The 21,273-nt window shown below is 43.4% G+C and overlaps 3 protein-coding genes across 6 annotated transcripts in view; 1 reads left to right on the top strand and 2 right to left on the bottom strand.

Annotated features, from left to right (window-relative positions):
• Positions 1 to 2,383: 2,383 nt before the first annotated feature.
• On the bottom strand, positions 2,384 to 15,479 carry dnajc5ab (DnaJ (Hsp40) homolog, subfamily C, member 5ab). The gene is made up of 5 exons (XM_054788100.1): positions 15,297 to 15,479; positions 6,098 to 6,214; positions 3,973 to 4,186; positions 3,706 to 3,877; positions 2,384 to 2,705 (listed from the first exon to the last, which is right to left on the bottom strand). Exons 2-5 carry the CDS (start codon positions 6,202 to 6,204, stop codon positions 2,605 to 2,607), a joined length of 594 nt encoding a protein of 197 aa, XP_054644075.1. The 5' UTR covers positions 6,205 to 6,214; positions 15,297 to 15,479; the 3' UTR covers positions 2,384 to 2,604.
• Positions 15,480 to 15,757: 278 nt separating this feature from the next.
• On the top strand, positions 15,758 to 20,939 carry adrm1 (ADRM1 26S proteasome ubiquitin receptor). The gene is made up of 10 exons (XM_054768012.1): positions 15,758 to 15,855; positions 16,252 to 16,497; positions 16,618 to 16,734; positions 16,807 to 16,999; positions 17,088 to 17,169; positions 19,883 to 20,022; positions 20,099 to 20,221; positions 20,284 to 20,441; positions 20,510 to 20,612; positions 20,682 to 20,939. The coding sequence occupies exons 2-10, from the start codon at positions 16,288 to 16,290 to the stop codon at positions 20,759 to 20,761; spliced, it is 1,206 nt and encodes a 401-aa protein (XP_054623987.1). The 5' UTR covers positions 15,758 to 15,855; positions 16,252 to 16,287; the 3' UTR covers positions 20,762 to 20,939.
• A 72-nt stretch (positions 20,940 to 21,011) lies between these two features.
• Positions 21,012 to 21,273, bottom strand: part of lama5 (laminin, alpha 5) — a 66,439-nt gene continuing 66,177 nt past the window's right edge. For all 4 annotated transcript variants that reach the window (XM_054767943.1, XM_054767953.1, XM_054767969.1 and 1 more), the window contains one exon: positions 21,012 to 21,273. This exon is cut by the window's right edge and continues 9 nt beyond it. In XM_054767943.1, the coding sequence (XP_054623918.1) occupies positions 21,143 to 21,273 (131 nt within the window). In that variant the 3' untranslated portion in view covers positions 21,012 to 21,142.

Raw genomic sequence — 21,273 nt, 5'->3', positions numbered from 1 at the left:
CAAAACTGAGGTGTGTTTTTTTTCTCGCATCCTATCACTTTTCAGCATGTGGAGAAAGTTTGGACACCCTTGTGGTCAATAATTCCCCCCCAAAGTCAAAACAGACAAGAGACGTAAAGCATTAAAAATGTTTATTCTTCTTCTTAAAAGAGTACACGTGGAGCACCAGCATGTCTGCAAGCTAAAGAACAAAACCCCGACGGCGACGTACAAAACGCTTTGCTGGTCCGGCTTCTAAAAGTCTACACACCTCCCGCAGCCGTTAATGCAAGAGCCACGACAAATAAATACAACCACACTTCATCTGCTCACTAGCGTCACACTTCATACATCTTTCTTCAGACATGTTTTGCCCGATGAAAGACAACATCTACACTGTGATTTCAGTCGTTTGGTCTGTTTGGCGTTGACGAAGCGCCACGAGCGTGTCCAGTCCATGCCAACGGTCTAGCCGTCATGGACGACTTGTGCGGGAGACACAAAAGGAAGTTGAAATACGTCAAACAGGAAGTGCAGGTGGCTGTAAAAAGGAACTTATGTTTTTTTTTACCTGCGGGATCCCTGAGAGAAACTTTGCATGATGAGTGAAGATGTGCTTCTTGCTAACGCTTACTTATTGCACGCTCGCCACACGCAGCACACGTGACTCTGTGTGTGTGTGTGTGTGTTCATGTACCAAATCCACAGGGAATAAATGACAAAGTTTCAGTAGTTTGGACTGGACAATCATCCTTTTCCTCAAATAGTGGCCGACAGGGTGTCCCTACAGTCTGGATATTACGGGACGAGGGAAGTCTTGGCTTCCCTGCTTGGGCTGCCACCCCCACGACTCCCCTCAGATAAGCGGAAGATGGATAGATGGATAGAATAATGAATATAGACAAATGTATCACTATTTTTTGTGTGGAGAATGTAAATGAAATGTAATTTCTTTTGGGCTGAAAATGCCTGGCGGTGTAGCGTTACATGCTTCTGCCCTTCATGGCATCATGGCTTCCATTCCGTCAGGAAGGGCATGCGGCAGAAAAATATATATTTAGAATTTAAGTAAAAATATATTGTAATTAATCATATTTGTTTATATTAAAAATGAATATTTCTTAGTAATTTAATCTAATTATAAATAAATGAATGTGTTTGTTGTTGTTTAAAATATATATTTATTTATTGCTATAATATTAAAACATAAATATCATATTTTAAAATAATTTAATGAATTCTATTTTCCCATATTTCACAGGTATGAATGTAAGTGTGAATGGGTGTTTGTCTGTATGCGCCCTGCCGCCGACTGCCCACCAGGCCAGGGTGTGCCCTGGTGTGCGGGATAGGCTCCAGCACACCCCCGTGACCCCAGTGGGGACAAGCGGCATAGAAAATGCATGGATGAACGGACAAATTATATTAAATTCACAGTTGTCAACGTTATTTTTAGGGCTGTCCGATAATATCAGCCCACTGATATTATGGGCTCGATATAGAATAAAAATGTCATATTGGTGTTCGTATTTTTCCCCATAATGAAGGTGAGAATAAGCATCATGATATTGTACAGGCCTACGGGCTCCCGTATTTTCCCGTATTTGATGAGCTCATCAAGTGCGTAAACAACCGTGGGTGGCTAGTAACAAGCTGGCTCACTCCGCCCATTCCAGCCATCCACCTTTTCCAGAGATGTGCTTTTACACATATCAGTGTCGGCTGATATCGGCACTGGAAATTGAGAGCTGGACGATATCAGACATCCCTAATTTTTATTTCTTTTTCTTGGACTGTATGCATTTTTGCTGATGCGTCCAGACTTTAGGAACACCCTGAACACTGATAAACAAATCATCCCACTTAAACAAATAGACACCTCCCCTCCGATAGACACTGGGTGCCCCCCACTGGCCCACAAATTGGGGAACTAGGCCAAGTTGTCAAACGTGAACGCGGAAAGCTTCACGCTGCCGAAGCCGCTTTGGATGTCAACCTACAACAAGAAAATCCAACATTCATTTCGCCACAACGACAACCTAAAGAACACTCAACAGCACGTGGACGGTCCCACGACCACGACGACACACAAAACTACAAAAAACAAACAAACCCAGAAAAAGTGATGACCGTAAAGGCTATTTAGCATTTAGCCACACGACGGAGGACAACAAGAACAACATGGATGGAGATGGAGGAACGTGGAGGCAGAAGCTTGTGGAGGACAAACAACACTCCACTGGTCATGTGATGATGTCACATGGGGGGGGGGCGTGAAGGACTGGGACACACACATACAAAAAACAAAACAAAAGAAAACAAAAACAAACAAAAAACACTTTTAAAAGTGAACTCAATGAATAAAATGTGTTTGAGGTGAACTCAATGATACAATTCTTCATGATGAGATTGCTGTGTGTGTGTGTGTGTGTGTGTGTGTGTGTGTGTGTGTGTGTGCTGTTGCGTCTTGTGCTATGACTGGCAGGTGCTGAGTCCAGAGTGGCCCCGCCTCTCTCCTCTGGTCAAGCTGGACAGAATTCCCCCCTCCCCTGTGACTTCACACCAGCTCAGCAGTGTGTGTGTGTGTGTGTGTGTGTGTGTGTGTGTGTGTGTGTGTGTGTGTGTCTAGTATGCGTCCGTTCTGTAGCTGTGGTGGGCGTCGGCAGTGAGCTGTGTGGTTTCTGTGGCGTAGGACGGCTGCACCACGATGGGGTCATTGATGCCATCTGGAGGAGACAACAACATGTGTTGAAGAAGCTTCCAGTATGCGCGCCTGCGGGGCTTCCTCTCGCTTTACAGCACCCGTGCACGCTGCAATGTCATCACCCTGTACGATTCCATTTGCGCACACATGCACGTCCGCAGCGTGCTCGCACACGCACGCATGACAGGTGGCCGTATAGAAATCGCTACTTCACAGTTGTGTTTCACAAACTTTCATCGCCGAAAGCCAGAAAAAGGTTCCAAAATAATCTGCAAAGTCAAAATCGTCTGAAAGTGATAAGGTTTGTTATATCAAAAACAAAACTGACATGAAATTAACTTGACCTTCTTGGGGGGACTAATAGAGTCGTCCCTTGCTTATAGCGGTTAATTGGTTCCAGACCCGACTGCGTTAAATGAATTTAGGCAGGATTAAATGTTAAGAAATGAAATATTTACAAAGTTACAGCATAGAAAACCTGTTTATGACTTTCTAAATACGTTTTTGAACATTATTAGAGCCCTGGAGACATGAAATAACACCCCTATGGTCACCTTTACACTCCTATTATTCATTGTTTACACCACATTGCAACTCTTATGTTGCAGGGACTCAAGATGGATGCAAGCTAGCAAGCTATGGAGCTAATGAGCTAACAAGCTAGAAAGCTAGCAAGCTAATCAGTTAGCCTTGAATTTATTTCTTCTGAGATGAATAAGCCAAAAACTTACCACTTCCACACAGAATGGGAGGATAACTTGCAGTGTTAAGGTAATGTATGTAAGCTGATGTTCTGTGTCGTTACTGCAGCACATGTCACTCGTATTTCAATGTTTTGACTAATAATAGACCATAATTTATCACAAAACAGCCATCATTTATGAATTAACTTATGAAACAATGCGATATCGTGAGGAAGCGATAATCGAACCACGATGTTGCGAGGGACGACTGTATGATGGTCGGGAAAACCCTGCATTCTCAGTTTCTACGTCTATCGCCAACTCCTGGCTCCTCCTCACCTCTTTCGTCGGCCGTCATCTGGGCCTCCAGGTCCTCGGGGGACACGTAGAACTCGGGCTCCTGGTCCATGGGGGGCCGAGGTTTACATTTGCCACAGCAGCAGTTGCAGCAGCAGCACAGGCAGCAGCAGAAGTAACAACCAGTGGACAAGCAGCAGAAGACAAACAAGGCCTGAGGGGGGCACAAACCACACACATGTCATGATTACTAACACCGCAGTGAACAAAGCAGATGGAGCGGAGAAGAAAGGATCAAGAAGACGCTACCTTGGCCCACCAGCTGGACAGAACAAAGTAGGTGTTGACGTTCTCCTCTCCAAACTGCTCGGCCACGTAGAGACCCAGAGAACCGTACTTGTCGTAGATGTTCTTCTTGGTGCCGTCGCTCAGGATGGAGTGAGCATTGTTGATCTCCTTGAACTTCTCCGCAGCCTCCGGATTGTCGGGATTCTTATCTGGGTGAAACTTTAACGCCAGTTTCCTGGAAATAGGAGGAATCTGTCGTGTGAGGCTCTAGTATGAGAAGACGACGGACCAGGGGCCTCACTTAGAAAACTGCGCGTGGAAATCTGACTAAAAGTCTGTGAAAGCCGAAACACAAAATGTGCGTCCGGACAAGAATATTCAGGCCTACAAAAAGTGGAGTACGCACAAATTCACGCAATGTGTGCTTCACCTGCTGTCCAAATGTCCCAGACGGGTATTTTAAAAATACGATGCCATCCAAATACTAGTTGTATTATAATTGTTTTATGGGGAACTAATGTTGTGTGTTGTTTCAAAGCACAACAAAAGGAAAGAGTTAAGTTTACGCACACGTCCCTGACACCATCCACATAAATAAATGTTGCTATTGATGACGTGCTTGACATATGCAACGAAAAACTGTCCTTACTTTTTTTAATTGTCCAAAAAAAGCAAGAATTGGAACACTAAGGACATATTAGCTCCGTGATTTGTAAACTTAATCCCTAGAATTATTTCACTGGCAACCTGCCGTTAGTTAGAACTAATATTAATGGAACACATAACATTATCATGGTTATCAAATAGAACGATGAAGCAGATTTCACCCCGCCACATAAAATGTGCGTGGCCTTTTTGCCATGTCTCCAAAAAGTGCATGTGCCAACTACAAAGGTGGCGTAGCGGTGCGCACATGGTCACGTCAGGTTGTATTTTTATGGGTACCATACTTGGTGTGGAAAACAGGCTGCGCAACTTTTCGGCCCTGCTTTGTGCGTACGCAACCTTTCCAAGCAAGGCCCCTGCTGGTACTGGGTCTGTTTGAGTTAGTCACACGTTGTCATAGGCGTGCTCTCCCTCTGGTGCAGGGGTGACCAAAGTGGGTTTTTTCTGAAAATATAATTTAACAAGAAAACTACCAACAAAAAAAAAAAGTAAGCAAAACTGGAAAAATCAGCAGTCATTTTACAAGAATAAAGTCAAACTATTAAGAGAAAAAAAAGATATAATCTAAAGAGAAAAAGTAGTAATTTTAGGAGAAGAACGTCAAAATATTACAAGCAATGATGTCATTTTAGTAGCGTGAAGATAAAATATCAAAGAAAGAAGACATTATTTATTAAAAGTGAAAAACAAAACAACGAATAAAGTTGCAATTTTTGGAAAATTAGGTTGCGGAAAAAGTGATGTTACGCAGTACTGGCTTGAATTTTGTATTTACATTTTTTTTTTTTACGCATTTACACTACTACTTTTTCTTTACAAAAATTATTTTTTGTAACTACGTTAGGTTAAACCTTGATCTTTGGCCCCCGTTTCTCCTCTTCTTCTTTCTAAATTGTGCACCGGGTGGCTCTGACTTTCTCTCTTCCATGTTGTGTTGACAAAAATAACCACACTTAATTGTCATCTCCCACATCACTCAAGTAGCAGTCAAGGCTAAACCATCTCATATTATTATTATTTGGGTCCATGCACAGTGTCCTCGGGTTCCTCGACAGGCGCTTACAAATATAATGCATAATAAATTGACTCACACTTCCCTCTTTCTGATTTCACATTTTCAGAAATAACATGTTTGAGACTCTTGCTCTGCGACATAATGAATATAATATTAACTAATAATATTAACTAATATTAACTATAATATTAACTAATTATTCAACTGCTGTAGTTTACTTTTTTTTAACCACGTAATTAACCTGAGTGCTGAGGCACAAAGTGACACCCCGCACCCACCCCCATTGGTGGTGGCCATTCGATAACATCTGAGCACAGACATGGGCGCGAGTATCCCGCCAGTAGAGGGCGCCCACGTCACACATCCTGACCTGATGAGCGCTGAACACAGATGGGATTTGCCGGAAAAGGTCTCGTGGCACACATAGACTTGTGGCTTCCAGATTTACTGCGCAGAGGCGCTCACCTGTAACATTTCTTGATGTCCTCTGTGGTGGCGTTCTTGTCCACTCCCAGCACGACGTACAGCGACTCTCCTGACGTGGAGAGAGCTCTCTGCCTCTGCTGCTCCATGACTTTTCACCTGCCGGCCAACAAAGAACATTCTCTAATGAGAGTTGTGGTTTCTTTTCATCTTTCAACATGTATGGATGTGCTCACTTCCTGCCTCAAATAAAAGGTGGAACTACACCACTGGGGAGAATTAGGAAGTGGAGGTCACTAGAGGTTGAAGTGGCTTTTAATTGAAGGTTTGGACTTTCAGACTTTCTGGTGGACAAAGCCGGTCAGACAGCAGGTGTCATGCAGGCTTAGAGGTCCAGACTGCTGGACTTACTCTAAGACCAAAATAATCTCTACGTGTTATGATTCACCGTGGAACTGCACCTTCTCAACATGCTCTCATGCAGGCAGCCAAGAATTTGACAAGATATCTAAAAATCCCTGACATATAACGTGAACTCTTTGAATCACAAAAGGTCTGCTGTGCGGGACGGCGTACAAACCTAAAAGACGCCAGATGGCAGCTGTTACACTTTGTTTGGGACGTCATCAAACCCCGCCCAGCGCCACAACTCACATGAACCAGTCACAACAGAGATTCAACCCCCCCCCACCTGAGCGGGATTAACCAGTAAGACTGATTCACACTACCAGGATTATTAACTGGGTGTGTGTGACGATTAAGCACCCCCCCACAGGTAGTCACAGCTGATGACTGACCACATGGGGTATGTTTAGTACCACAAATGAATCTTTCTTTGTTTTGTTTTGGGGGGTTTTGTAATGTCACAAGCAAGACGAAGCCGCCTGTGAATGCTTTTAGAGGGGGGAGGAGCTCACAGCAGCACCCGCTGCTCGCTGAGAAGAGCAACACATGCTTTCATGATTTAGTCGCCTTTTTTTTTTTTTTTTTAAAGAGGAGAGTAGAGCAGGGGTGTCCAAAGTGCGGTCCGGGGGCCATCTGCCATTTGCTCAAATTTAAAAAATACACTAATAAAGTGCCCCCTGCCCCGCAATCTTTGATTTCCAGAATGCGGCCCTCGGTGGAAAAAGTTTGGACACCCCGGTTCTAGAGGGCTGTGGTTACTCGCTAAATATAGCGATGGCAACACTGACCCCTCCTACGACGTCTTCTTCATTCTCTGGCAGAGTGGAGTTATGATGCATAGCACCGCCTACTGGACAAAAGTTGCAGCAACAAGCTGCATTCACAGACAGTTCCATCGGACGGTGCGGCGGCCCAATCCGCTAAAGACAACAATACCATGACTAAGCAAACGTGTGCTGCAGGAGTTCCTCCTCGATGACATGACGTCCTCCTTTCTTGCGTTTGTCTAGTGAAGCTTCACTGAACATGACAACACCCGCCACATCTGAAAACCTTCATCCTCTACTCCACACACACACACACACATCTGTCACAATAACTCATTTGGCTGGTTGATAATTGTGCTACAAATTATCGTCAATAATCGAAAATTGTTTACATTTTTTTTCATTATTGTCATGAGAGGTGTAATTCACATTTGAACCACTAGATGGTACCCAAGTATAGCATACCTGTGTGAGCCACATTGGCTTGGCATAGAAGTAGTATGTTGTTTAAAATGTATGGCATATAACCGTATAGAATGGTTGCATTTCTTTTGCAATGTAGCGAGCGACACCGTGTGTGAGCGCGCACCGTTTTGCACTGTTGTTTTATTGTTTATATTTGCCGACCAAACGCCTCAGTAAGCGTTGACTGTCAGGACGAAGGCTCCGCGGGCCAAGGCATGTCCATTGGTAGTTTTTTTTCCCCAGTTGAGAAAACTGTCCGTGTCGGTCGTCGGGTATTCATGCGCTCACCTTCTTCATTCAGTTTGAAACCAAAATATTCCCACACTGGGGCTGTCGGCTGTGGCATTCGCTTCTGTGCCTTCATTCATGTTAGCATATGCTGCCTCACAAAGCTACCTGCTAACCCTCTGTATCCACTCACTAGTAGCCCTGCCTCCACAAAGAGGCTGAATGAGATGAGGGCTCACTCTCTCCGTTCATTCCAGTATAGAACCAATGTGCGCAGACAGATGCAGAGTGAACCCTCTTGTGATCCAGCCTGTGTGGTACAGAGAGACGAGCAGATGAAACACACATGCATACATGCACGTGTCATAGTTATGGACCGGTTTGTTTTTTTATCGTTCGATTAATGGAATTATCGATTATCGTCACAGGCGTACACACACACACACACACACACACACACACACACACACAACTAATGTGGCGGAAACGTGCAGATAACATTGTCACCTCCATGGCAATCCTAACTTTACAGTGTTAGCATTCAAACCAATGAACACACGACACTCCAGTCATTTAGTGTGTGTCATTCATGCACAGCTTCACGCCGTCAATAGGCGGTCATTTGACCTGATGTTTCCTGCTGGAACAGTCAACACAGCTGTCTCTCACACACAAACACACACGCACAAATCACCATCCCACCACACTCAGCTCAGGTAGCATTAAAAAAATACACCTCTCTGTCCTGGCTGCTCAGTGCAATATGGCTGAAGTGACCACAACACAATACTAATACTATTAGTAGAAAAAAAATACTTTATGCACACCAAAACGTTAGCTGTGTTCAGTGGTAACGTGAAGAGTCTCACCGCCCAGGCACAATCAGTACAGTTGAACACGCTTACGTCGTACGTACATTGCAAAAACATACATACACGCACCTTCTGTGTCTAATGCCTCACATACTGGAGTACCATCTAGTGGTTCAAATGTGAAGTACACCTCTCATGACAAATACTATCATTTGTAGCACGATTATCCACTGGTAAAATCTGTTATGGTGACAGGCCTAGCTTTTTTTGTTTCCTTTGTTGCCGTTAGAGAATCTTATTTTTGCAAGTCCCTCACAAGCAACATCTTGTCCCTAGCAACAACATCACAACTGACAGCTCCTCCATACAACAGACACACATTAGTGCCATCTAGGGGCATTGAAGTGTAACAGCGTGACGCATACGGTATACACTCACGGGCACACAAGCCTAGAGTGCCCTGGACTCTGCATCGGTCCGTTGTGGTGAAGAGAGAGCTGAGCCCAAAGACAAAGCTCTCAACTTACCTGATGAGCTTTGGGTAGTGACCGAAAGGACAAGATCACGGGTACAAGCGGCCGAAATGAGTTTTCTCCGTAGGGTGGCTGGGCGCTCCCTTAGAGATAAGGTGAGAAGCACTGTCATCCGGGAGAAACTCAGAGTAGAAGCGCTGCTCCTCCGCATTGAGAGGAGCCAGATGAGGTTGCTTGGGCATCTGGTCAAGACGCCTCCCGGACACATCCCTGGAGAGGTGTTCAGGGCATGTCAGACCAGTAGAAGGCCTCGGGGAAGACCCAGGACATGTTAGAGAGACTATGTCTCCCAGTCTCCCAAATGGCCTGGGAAAGCTTCGGGATCCGCCGGGAGAAGCTGGATGAAGTGGCCGGGGAGAGGAAAGTGTGGGCTTCCCTGCGTAGGCTGCTCTCCTCTTACGGAGCGCAAATGCAAGCTAGCAGGGTTAGCTTAGTTTAGCAGAGCATGCTAGTGCGGCTGTGTGTGTGCGCGACTCAGGCTGGATGAGTATATTTTCTCCGTGTTGTGTTTCACAGCGAGAGGCACATTTATTCTTGCACCCAGCTCGTCTTAACCGTAAACAAAAAACTGTCACGTGGGCACTAGGCCTGGGACAATAATAAATAAATGAATTAAGCACACAATCAATGAAAATTAACTTGAATATTTTGCTGTTTTCCTCACGTCTCACGTCCAAACAGGAAGGAAGGGGGTGGAGCCGGGGCCACTAGCATACACACAGAGTGCAGAAGAGCGTAGCGTAGTAGAAATTAAGTTAGTAGATTGCAATATATTGTCATCTATTTTTTCATTACACTTTTCTTGAAAGTAATGTTAAAATCTCGCCTCATCTCGTCCACATAGACCCAATCTCGTGTGTCTCATCACACCCCTGATCCTCAACACGCACAGGACACACTTCCAGCCTTCAAAATAAGAGCGCTCTCGTCTACTTGTGTCAGCAAAATCAATATCATAATCAATAAATGTACGGATGTTTACATTTAATGGACACTTTATCCACTAACCCAAAAAGCACACACACTATGCTGGTAAAATAAGTGAAAAATGTTATGTAAACAGAAGAAACGGTATTTGGAAAAAAAATAAAATGGATTTTAGTGGGCACTACTTCAAACATTGCCTATACTGTTAATGAAGGTTTTATGATGGCCACAGTTTGACCCGGGAACAGACTATCTTGCAGTGGCGTCACGGAGTGTTCCACTTCCACTGCTCCCGCTGAGTGTCTGGTGAGCACACGCAACCTGCGGTCATGTGACTGTGACATTCTCATGACAAGTCACCTGACCACAAAACATTCAAGAGTCAAATGGGCAACTTATGAGGCATGCTGTTGCCGTGACAACGTTTGACCGTCTCTCAAGAGGTGAGGTTTTCTCTGTATGACCAATAACCTGGGAGGAAATGAAACTTACAACGTCAGGCTCCAAACGCAAGTCCAAAGACCAGAACCAAGTAGGAGAGCATACACTGTGATAACGTCAGCATGTTGATTGTCTGACCCATTTTGGGACGTTTGAGAAAGTTGCAGGACATCATCAAATAAAACACACAATGCTAATAAAGGTTTATCGTGTGACGTGTCTCCTCATCACAGATCCTCATCAGCTGTCGTGATGACAAATGTCATCATCACCGGAGTGACAGTGTGACATGATAAATGTCACTTAACAGCTCAAACTCGCACGCGACTTCCTCTAGCTTTGCTCTTGTTGCCAATTTGTTTATTAGCAGTTGAAGAGAAGAAGACAGGCAGCAAGCTACGTACGTAAGTCGACTCACATTCGCACTTGTTACCATTTTCAACTACTACAGTGTTTCCGCTACTTGTAATTGATCGTGGCGCACCGCCACTGCAAAAGAAAAGCCGCCACGCCTTAAAAATGTTTTTTTTTCCCACTTGAAAACAATGTTAATATACTGAATGAACGGCTCTACATGCTGCATGGATACATATATACAGTAGCTTATTATTTACACACATATTGACCACAATTAGTTGGAAAACAATTGAAAATACCATAAAAATGTAGGATGGGCCGCACGGTGGCCGAGTGGTTAGCATGTTGGCCACACAGTCAGGAGAAAATGGACGGATAAAAATGTAGGCCTGTCACGATAATCAAAACCCCAGGTCGATAATTATGACGCCCTGGATAAACTGACATGTGCATGCATTCATCTGCTGGTCTCTCTGTACCACACAGGCTGGATGACAAGAGGGTTCACTCTGCATCTGTCTGCGCGCATTGGTTCTATACTGGAATGAACGGAGAGAGTGAGCCCTCCTCTCATTCAGCCTCTTTGAGGAGGCGGGGCTCCCAGTGAGTGGATGCAGAGCCTTAGCAGTTAGCCACATGAATGAAGGCGCGCAGAAGCGAAGGTTTCTGAGGCGAATGCCACAGCCGACAGCTCCCGTGTGGGAACATTTTGGTTTTAAACAGAATGAACACGGTGAGCGCATGAACACAGACGGCTGACACGGACACTTTTCTCAACTGGGGGAAAAAAAAATACAGCTGGCGGTGTAGCAGAGCCTTCGTCCCCACAGTCAACGCTTACTGAGGCGTTTGGACGGAAATGTAAATATAAACAAAACAGTGCAAAACGGTGCGCGCTCACAGACAGTGTAGCTAGCTGCATTGCAAAAGAAATGCAACCATTTACTACGGTTAAATGGCATCAATTTTAAACAACATACATAGAGGCAACTTCTGTGTCAAGCTAATGCGGCTCAAACAGGTACACTATACTTGAGTACCATCTAGTGGTTCAAATGTGAATTACACCTCTCAATTTACAACAACAATTGAAAAATTGTCTCAAGAAATGTTGACGATAATATCGATTATTGACGATAAATTGTAGCACAATTATTGACCAGCAAAAAGTGTTCATCGTAACAGGCCTATAAAAATGTTTCACTGCGCTTTATTTTGATGAACATGCACTGGCGCATGTGTGAACAGATAGACGTTCACTTTGTTTCTTATCATGGAGAGAATGAAAAATAGTGTGTAAGATGTGTAGTCAACTGACAACAGCTTGTCACATGCTAAGCCTATCGATGCCAGCGTGTGTGATCGCTCACGTTTCAATCTCATTCCACTTTCAGGCATGTTTGTTTACACATTTTGCCTGGCTCTCACTCCCTCGCTGGTGGCAGCTAGCCAGATCGTTTTTGTCCCACGAGCGAGCTACAAGTGGCTATCACGTGCATGCTAACTTACTTTTTTAAAGTGCCACTGAACAATCTCGCACTCTTGTTATCATTATAATACTTATGTCTTGTCTTCAAAACACTAGTTGTTCAACATACTGTAAACACGTCGCGTGTCCAGCTTTAGACAGTCATGCTATCACAGGGGTCTCCAACAGGTAGCTCGTATGGTAGCAGTAGCTCACCAGCTGATGTTGAGTAGTTCACCAAAGAATATTTGCTTCACCTCTTAGTATTTTTTTTTATATAAGTGTTCTATTCAAACATGACGCTCGTATTTAATGACAAATGAGCACAGAGTGGAGATGTGCTTTGTAAATAAAGTACAATTTAAATGTCGGCAGTCACATAAAACACAAATAGCTCACCTCTCCTCTCGTTTTGTCAAAGTAGAAAGTAAAAAGTGCTGCAAGTCGGATACGCCTGTGCTACCATAACCCTGGACTCTCAATTTATACACCACACATTTCCATCACAAAAATATTGCCATAGTTTATTTAATTTTGTTAATTGTGTTATTTTGAACTAAAAAATATAGTATTGAACAATTCATTTCCCATGTATTCTCTAAAACAGGCATCACATTAAATGTAGGTTTGTGTGAAGTAGTACAAAATCTTGTACTTTTGTATTAGTCATATAGTAGGGGAGACTGGGGACAGTTGCAACAGGGGACGGTTGCAACAAGCCTGATTTGTCTAATCAGTAACATGCTCGAGTGATGACACTCACACTGCACATGCTCAGTTACACCCTCTACTCGCCAAGAAGAAAGCGGCCATATTGCGCATCTGGTCCAGCTTCTATCAAGACAAAGTTGTTTTGGAGGTATGAAAGTAGCTGTATTTTTGTCATACTATCCAAATATTTTGTATGAATTACTCCAAACCCAACTGGTTTGAATCACTGTTTTGTTGACTATTCAGCAACATTGCTTACATTTGTCAATGTCACTGTGGCTAGTTGGCACGTGGTGTTTTGTCCTGACTGCTACTATGGGGACGGTTGCAACTGTTGCAACTGTCCCCATGCTAATATCAAAATAGACCACACTAGGCTCAATTACTATATTTTACTGCTCGTGATGGGCAGAATAGGGAATCATAATAAGAAATTAATGCTAATGATAAACAAAATAATTACAAATCTGAACAGAGGAAGGCAAAAAAAATACAAGAACATCAAACCACAAAGAAAAGTGTAAAGAAAACCAAAAACAAGAAGAGAGAAGAATCAGACTCTGAAGAGGAAGAAGATGTCAGCTAGAATAGTTCAGAAGCTGCTGGAATACGTAGTTCACAAGACAGCAGATTTGTTGGGGAAGACGCGAGTGTTGCAGTTTTATTTTTTAAGCATTTGTGTGCCTTTAACAAAACTTAAAAATCAAACTTTATATTCACTGGAGTTTTCAAACAATGTGAATTTTGTTCACTAAAACTGTTTGTTCACATGTTTAATAAATGTTTTTTGCACTCCAAATGATTCTATTCTTTTTGTCCCAAACTGAAATATTGAGTTTTTATAGCGTCCGTAACATTTGCACATTGACTCAAAGTAGGCCTATGTTTTACACAAAACTAAACTTATTAAATACTTTAATATTGTATACTGTGGTTATTTAAACAAAAAGCATACCATTTTGGTGAAATGTAATGTTTTTTGATATGATGCAACTGTCCCTAGGTTTGGGGTCAGTTGCAATGTCTGAATTTTATTTATTCAAATAAATATTGTGATTGATATGTTATATGTAGCCATCTTGAAATGGTGTGGCTATTTAGCAGACAGATGAGGCTTTACTATGGAAAGATTTGGTGTGCCTAGTCTGAATAATTTCTGAGTAATTGAGAGTAATGTAAAAAGTGTTGCAACTGTCCCCAGTCTCCCCTACTACTGGACTAAATAGGTCATTTAGTTTGCCATTAAATTAACCATTTTGTAATGTTCCGGGTTCACCTTCTGCCGGTTGTTGAAAAACGTGAAATAAATAAGTAGATAAATAAATACGACCAGCGGCCCCATGCAGCCCACCACCACAGCTTCAGACAACCCAAAGGTAAACCATGCACGACCACCGCTTCACTTCTTTTTACGCTTGTGTGACACTTGAGAATGATCAAATGTGACTCGAGGTTTCCCGATGGCCACAGTTTGACCCTGGAACAGATCATTTCCGTTACTTCCTTTGGGGGCGGGGGTTCCAAATCAAAAGTAGGACGTGATGTGATAAAACTGTGTCCATAACAGCCGATAAACCATAAATACACGGCTTGGAACGTAATAAAAGTTACGATTGCGAGCTAGCAAAGGTCGCTGCGAGCGTCTGAGTGATTTTAAGGGGGCTAGCAATGTTAATGTATGAGTGATTTAAGGAGGTTAGCAGGCTGATTAGTGATCAACACGCACACATCAGCAGCTATTTCAGATTAAACTAAGAATAGAATCGCATGCTAGCGATCCACTTGGAAGGCATATTTTTAAAACTATGCATCGATCGTGCTATTCAATGTTTCTAAATCGCTCTGATATCACCTTGCACCATCACAGCAGACGAATCCGTATTGATCTTTCATCTGGAGTGTGTATGCTGTATCTAATGCGGCTAGGGCACGAGCACATTGATCATATTTGATGGATCTCATCGACGCGAACGTCTAGAGAACAAGACTACAGAGTGGCGTTAGCGCAGATAATCTCTCCATGAAGACAACCATGTTGAAGCTGTTAGCGTTTAGCGAGCTCACTAATCCAAGGGCAGCCATCCGTGTTAGCATACACGCTAACGCCGCCAAGCAGGAAACACTCACCTGTTTATTCTCCCTTGCGAGTATGTCTTGGCTCCTTTTCCCCACCGTCCTGCTCCAAGCGGATATTCAGAACTCTCTCCTCATCCCAGTGGCCGAGGCTTCCTGCTCCAAAAGCGGTTTCCGTCGTTGACACCGGCAGCGCGCCCGCGACCAGCTGTCACTCACTCTCGACGTGAGCGCGCGCGGCTCAGGCGCGCTCCAGACATGTTACTTTTTTTATTTGAAGTGTTTGTTTACTTACATATTATAAGGTATATAAAATATGTGCCTAAAACTATGGTATACAAATTATACAAAAATATAATTAAAGTGAAATTTAGTTCAGAGACAGGGTATGATATGAGGGTAGACAAGCATGTTATAGTATTAAATATAACAAGAGTGCAGTGGAATCATGAGTTTGTATGAGCGGACAGTGTGCACACGATTTTTTTGTCATTATTATTGTTGCTTCACTTCCGGGTGTACCCACAATGCACTGCGTGGTCGAGAGAGCTCACCCTAAGTAGTACACAACCTACATAGCACGCATCCTACATTTCTGCCTACAGAGCTCCTGGTAACCATACTATTCTGTTTAAAGACAAACTGTCTGTACCACCACTTCCTACTTTTAGTAAATTGTTCTTCTTAACAAATCAAAAGTTTTTTTTTTGTTAAAGTGGCGGAGCGTCGCTTTAGCCACGTAATCGGCTAACGTTAGCATGCTAGCTCCTCTGGCAGCAAGCTAGCTGCTAGCTTTGTAAAAGAACGAGCACAGTCAGTGTGACGACGTAAAGACATTAAGTTGTTTGATGGTGACTTTAATGAGCCAACAGTGCTCTGCCTTACGTGGTTTCTTTGTCATTAACTCATGTAGTGTAACTTCGTGGATTGTCAGCCCAAGTTTAGACACTTGCCTGTCATATGAAAAGTGCTTGTAATTAACTTTGTATTGTCTTTATCCTCACTCCAGGCTGCTGAATCAATAACGCCACGTCTGAATAAAAGGATGTCGTCTGGAGCTCTTTTCCCCAGCCTGGTGAGTGGATCCAGAGGAAGCTCCAGCAAGTACCTGGTGGAGTTCCACGCCGGCAAGATGACCCTGAAGGGGAAGACAGTGACGGCGGACAAGCGTAAAGGCACCGTGTACATCCAGCAGACAGACGACTCCCTCATCCACTTTTGCTGGAAGGACAGGACCACCGGGAATGTGGATGATGTCAGTAACTGAACAGTCACACTTTCTTTTGTTGTTGTTGTTGTTGGAACGTCTTCTTTGTCAGCGGTGGGCTGGTTGCGAGATTCATGCAGCGTCACGAAGCTGTGTTCATTAATGCAGGACCTGATCATCTTCCCTGATGACTGCGAGTTCAAGAGGGTCAACCAGTGCACCACCGGACGGGTCTTTGTGCTCAAGTTCAAGACGGAGACCAAGAGACTCTTCTTCTGGATGCAGGTAAGAACGTGACCGCGACGACCCTCGTCTTGTAAGAACGGAAGGCTGACCGACCCTCGTGGTTGCCGTCAGGAGCCCAAGTCGGACAAGGACGACGAGTACTGCCGGAAGGTCAACGAGTACCTCAACAACCCCCCCATCCCTGGCGTGCCAGGCAGCGGGGGCCACGAGCTCTCTGCGCTGGGGGGCGAAGGGGGCCTCCAAAACCTGCTGGGAAACATGAGCCACAACCAGCTGATGCAGCTGATCGGAACCAGCGGACTGGGTGAGTCACTTGCCGTGGAAATGTGCAGGAAATGGCTCGTTTCGCTTACGTCCACAACCGCTTATGTCCACGCTTTGCTCTGTTTCAGGGGGCCTCGGTGCTCTGGCAGGACCGGGTCTCGCTAACCTGCTGGGAGGGGGCGGACCCACCGCCAGCAGCTCCTCATCCAGGTCGGCCCGGGTTTTAATCACGTCGGGGTCACCATTTGAATTTGTGAAGCTACGCACAGTTTATAGAAGTCAATCTGCACTTGGGAACTTTACGTTTTATCTTGACGTCCACTTAAGCGGGCAGTTTTTAGTAAAAAACACAACGGTGGACCAGGGCTTGATGTGGGGAAAAATGTCAATTTAAAAGAGAAAAAGCCATAAATTTACTAGAAAAGTTATACATTTACGTTAAAAGTCATAAATCAATGACAAAAAGTCAAATTTACAAGCAAAAAAGTTGCAAATTTATGAAAAAAAGTGTACATTTACGTGAAAAGTCAAATGTGTGAGGAAGTCCTACATTTGCTAGAAAAGAGTTGTAAATTTATGAAGAAAATACACAAGAAAAATGACATAAATTTACGAGAAAAATGTTGTAAATTCACACAAAAAGTCATAAATCTGTGAAAAGAAAGAAAAAAGGTTATGAGGAAAAAAAAGACAAGAAAAAAGTAGTAAATTCATGACTAAAAAAGTCGTAAATGTACGAGAAAAAAGTTGAAAATTTACACGAAAAAAAGTTTTAAATGTACGAGAAAAAAAGTTATAAATTTACTAGGAAAAGTCACATAATTGTACGAGGAAATAAATTTCCAAGAAAAAAAGTCATAAATTTCCTTGAAAAATTTTGTCAATTTATGTGAAAAGTCATAAATCTACCAGAAAGTTGTAAATTTACCAAAGGAAAAAACTTAAGAGAAAAAAATGCAAAGAAAAAAGTTGTAAATTTACTAGAAAAATAGTCGTAAAAGTACGAGAGAAAAATTAACAAAAAAGAAAAGAAAAAAGTTGTAAATCAACGAAAAAAAAGGTTCAAAATTTACAAGAAAAAAAATTGTAATTTACAAGAAAACAATTCCTAATTTTTTTTCTTGTCCTTTTAAAAAGGACAAGAAAAAGTAATAAATTCACGAGAAAAAAGTTCTAAATGTAAGAAAAAAGTTACAAAGTTACATTAAAAGTCATAAATCAATGAAAAAAAGTACTACATTTACGAGAAAAAGATCATTTCAGAAAGAAAAAAGGTTATGGAAAAAAATGACTGGAAAAAAAGTCGAGAGAAAAAAATTACCAAAAAAATAAAAGAAAAAGTCGTAAATTTTGGAGAAAAAATGTTTTAAATGTACGAGAAAAAAGTTATAAACTTTCTTGGAAAAATTCCCAAGAAAAAATTTATCGTGAAAAGTCATCAAAGTCAGTACATTTATGGGAAAAGTCCTAAATATACAAGAAAAAAGTTGTAAATGAACGTGAAAAATCATAAATCAACAGGAAAAGGCATACATTTACTAGAAAAAAATGTTGACAAGTCATAAATCTACGAGAAAAAATTGTAAATTTATGAAAGGAAAAAATATGTTACGAGAAAAAAATGACAGGAAAAAAAGTCATAAATTTATGAGGGAAAAGTTGTAAGTGTACGAGGAAAAAAAGTTTTACATTTACAAGAAAAAGTCATAAATTTACGAGAAAAAAATTTACGAGTAAGAAAAATTCACAAGAAAAAATATGAGAAAAAAACGGTAAATTAATGAGTAAAAAAATTTATAAAATTGCGTGAAGTCATAAATCCACGAGAAAAAAGTAATAAATGTACAAGAAAGAAGTTGTAAATTTATGTGAAAGTAATCAATGTATGAAAAAAACAGGAAAAAAATGTGCAAGAAAGAAAAATTTACAAAAAGTCGTTAATTTACGAGAAAAAAAGTAGGAAATTCACAAGACTTCTTGTAAATGTAGAAAAGGCCTCCTGCTTCAGGCAAGCTTTTATTCCTAACAAGGCAGCAAAACGGAGCAGTTGAGCACAAAGCATTAGCATTAGCATTAGCACGTGGCTAGTAGCCCTTCTCACAACTGCCTTCCTTGCCCCGCCCCCTCCACACGCCCAAGGCGTAAGGCTCCCTTTTTCGTAGCTGTCTCAGGCAGCATGTTATGACCGACAATTACAACAGTCTGAGATTTTGAGAATAAAGTTGTAAATTGACAAGAAAAAACTGGTAATTTTGTGTTCTAGACTTTGCCTGACACGGCTATGAAAAGGGGGGACTTGTGTGACCTTTGGCCTTGGTCCAAGGTAGTCATTAAGAGTTTTTTTTTCTCTCGTAAATTTACGACTTTTCTCGTAACCTCAGATTAGTTTTTTGTGTTTTCAATGTGGCCCTAACAGTCCGTCGTACATTACAAAGTGAATCATTTCAAAATAAAACAAGGCAAGATAGGGGAGATAAGAAAATTCCAAATAGAATAAGAATAAATGTATTGAGTGAAGTTTTGTGGCGACCTGTTTAATTTGGGACAATTTTGTTCTTGTTTATAGTAAAGAAGTGTTTTCTTTCTGTTGAATGATGCCTCAGAGCGCTGCTCCTCCAGCAAACGCTGTAATATAAGAAGGACTGCAGTGACACACACGTCTGCTAACATTGGCCTCATTGTTCCTATTTTATTCCTGGTGCTCGGCTCAAAAAGTGAAAAAAGTGGCACTTTCAGAGCTGCTGTTTAGCTGAATGCCTGGACATTACCTGGTCGGGACCAGGTGGTGGGTTTAGCCCGAGTTACCATGGTGATACAGCTGCTTAAAGGAGCGCTAGCTTCGCTAACCCACTAAATTTATTATCTAAAGTTATTATCAATAGACGGTTTATTTTCATACTTTGAATCTTGTTCCATTTCAAAGTTCTCGCAGTCAGTCTGCGGCCGCCACACCGTCATCAGGCTCCGCCCCCAGACTGAGCTCGTCCCACGCCGCCCCCACCACCCCGGTGACTCCCGCCGCCACGGCCTCCTCGCCCGCCAGCGTTGCTCCTTCCACGCCAGGTAAGCACGACGTACCCGTTTGTCGCCTGGTGGCGTCCCTCGCCCTCTGACCCCCCCCCCGCCCACTCTGACCCAGCTTCAGCTCAGACGCCACTGGTCCCCGCCTCTGTCGGAAGCCCGCCCATTCAGCTCAGCGACCTCCAGAGCATCCTGGCCACCATGAATGTCCCCGCGGCGGCCGCCGCCCCAGGATCAGCAGGTGAGCGAAAATGTCCTCATTGTGATGAAGATGAGTTGTGAAGTCCCTCTTTTCTCCCTCAGTGGACCTGGCAAGCGTGTGCACCCCAGACATGATGGCGCCCATCCTGGCAAACGCCGAGGTGCAACGGAGGCTCCTCCCCTTTCTGCCCAGCGGTGAGAATTTGGCTCAGAGCAGCGAGGAGATCCACAACACGCTCAGCTCGCCCCAGTTCCAGCAGGTGCGCCAACGCCGCCGATGTCATCCGCATCTGGCCTCACTAAAAAACGTCTTTGTCTCCGCCCACAGCACATGAGCATGTTCAGCAGCGCACTGGCCTCAGGTCAGCTCGGCCCGCTCATGAACCAGTTCGGGCTGCCTGCAGACGCCGTGGACGCCGCCAACAGAGGAGGTGACGCACACACACAAGCTCAGTAAGAGCAACAATGCTCATGTGGTCATGTGTCTTACTGCGCCACAGACGTGGAGGCGTTCGCTCGAGCCATGCAGGCGTCCAAAGGAGCGTCCAAGGACGAGGATGAAGACATGAGTCTGGACTAGACCTCCTTGTCAAACAAGACCTGCCAATCAATGCCAAACCTGTATAGTCATCTTTTCTTACCCATTTTGGACTTAATAAAAAGTGGAACTGTGTTTACAAAAACCTTTATTTTATTGAAGTACCTGAACAACAACAAGTGAATAGATTAGTTAACAAGGTATGTGTTACATCATACACGTCCACATAAGGCAGTGCAGGTATAACTATGCTGTAATATTGTGTACACGCACCCCCCCCCCCCCCCCCCCCCCAGCTCCCTGTAGACGTGAAATAGAAAATAAATATTAATAGTTATATTTTAAATTAGCTACACAAACGTAACACCCGCCACCATTCATTTGCTCTGGAAAGTCATGCTAAGTGTGCGTGCGTGTTGGCGTCTACGCGCCGGGGCAACCGTGGATCCCCACCGCGCCGTGCACGGACAGCGCTTTGTCCAAGGGGGCAGGGCGGCCGTTGACAGTCACACGTCGGATGCAGCCGTGGAAGGCGGGCACACCTGGTGACACTG

This window comes from Dunckerocampus dactyliophorus, chromosome 1, assembly GCF_027744805.1.
Source record: "Dunckerocampus dactyliophorus isolate RoL2022-P2 chromosome 1, RoL_Ddac_1.1, whole genome shotgun sequence".
In the NCBI taxonomy this organism is placed as follows: domain Eukaryota; kingdom Metazoa; phylum Chordata; class Actinopteri; order Syngnathiformes; family Syngnathidae; genus Dunckerocampus; species Dunckerocampus dactyliophorus.
This window is presented reverse-complemented; position numbering and strand designations above follow the sequence as displayed.

Coding starts and splice junctions, on each gene's coding strand:
- dnajc5ab (XM_054788100.1), bottom strand. CDS start 6,204: ATGGAGCAGCAGAGGCAGAGAGCTCTCTCCACGTCAGGAGAGTCGCTG. Junction 3,878..3,972: donor TGTCCAGCTGGTGGGCCAAG/GTAGCGTCTTCT, acceptor TGCCCCCCTCAG/GCCTTGTTTGTCTTCTGCTG. Junction 2,706..3,705: donor GATGACGGCCGACGAAAGAG/GTGAGGAGGAGC, acceptor TGTCTCCTCCAG/ATGGCATCAATGACCCCATC.
- adrm1 (XM_054768012.1), top strand. CDS start 16,288: ATGTCGTCTGGAGCTCTTTTCCCCAGCCTGGTGAGTGGATCCAGAGGA. Junction 16,735..16,806: donor GACTCTTCTTCTGGATGCAG/GTAAGAACGTGA, acceptor GGTTGCCGTCAG/GAGCCCAAGTCGGACAAGGA. Junction 20,222..20,283: donor CGCCGCCCCAGGATCAGCAG/GTGAGCGAAAAT, acceptor TTTCTCCCTCAG/TGGACCTGGCAAGCGTGTGC.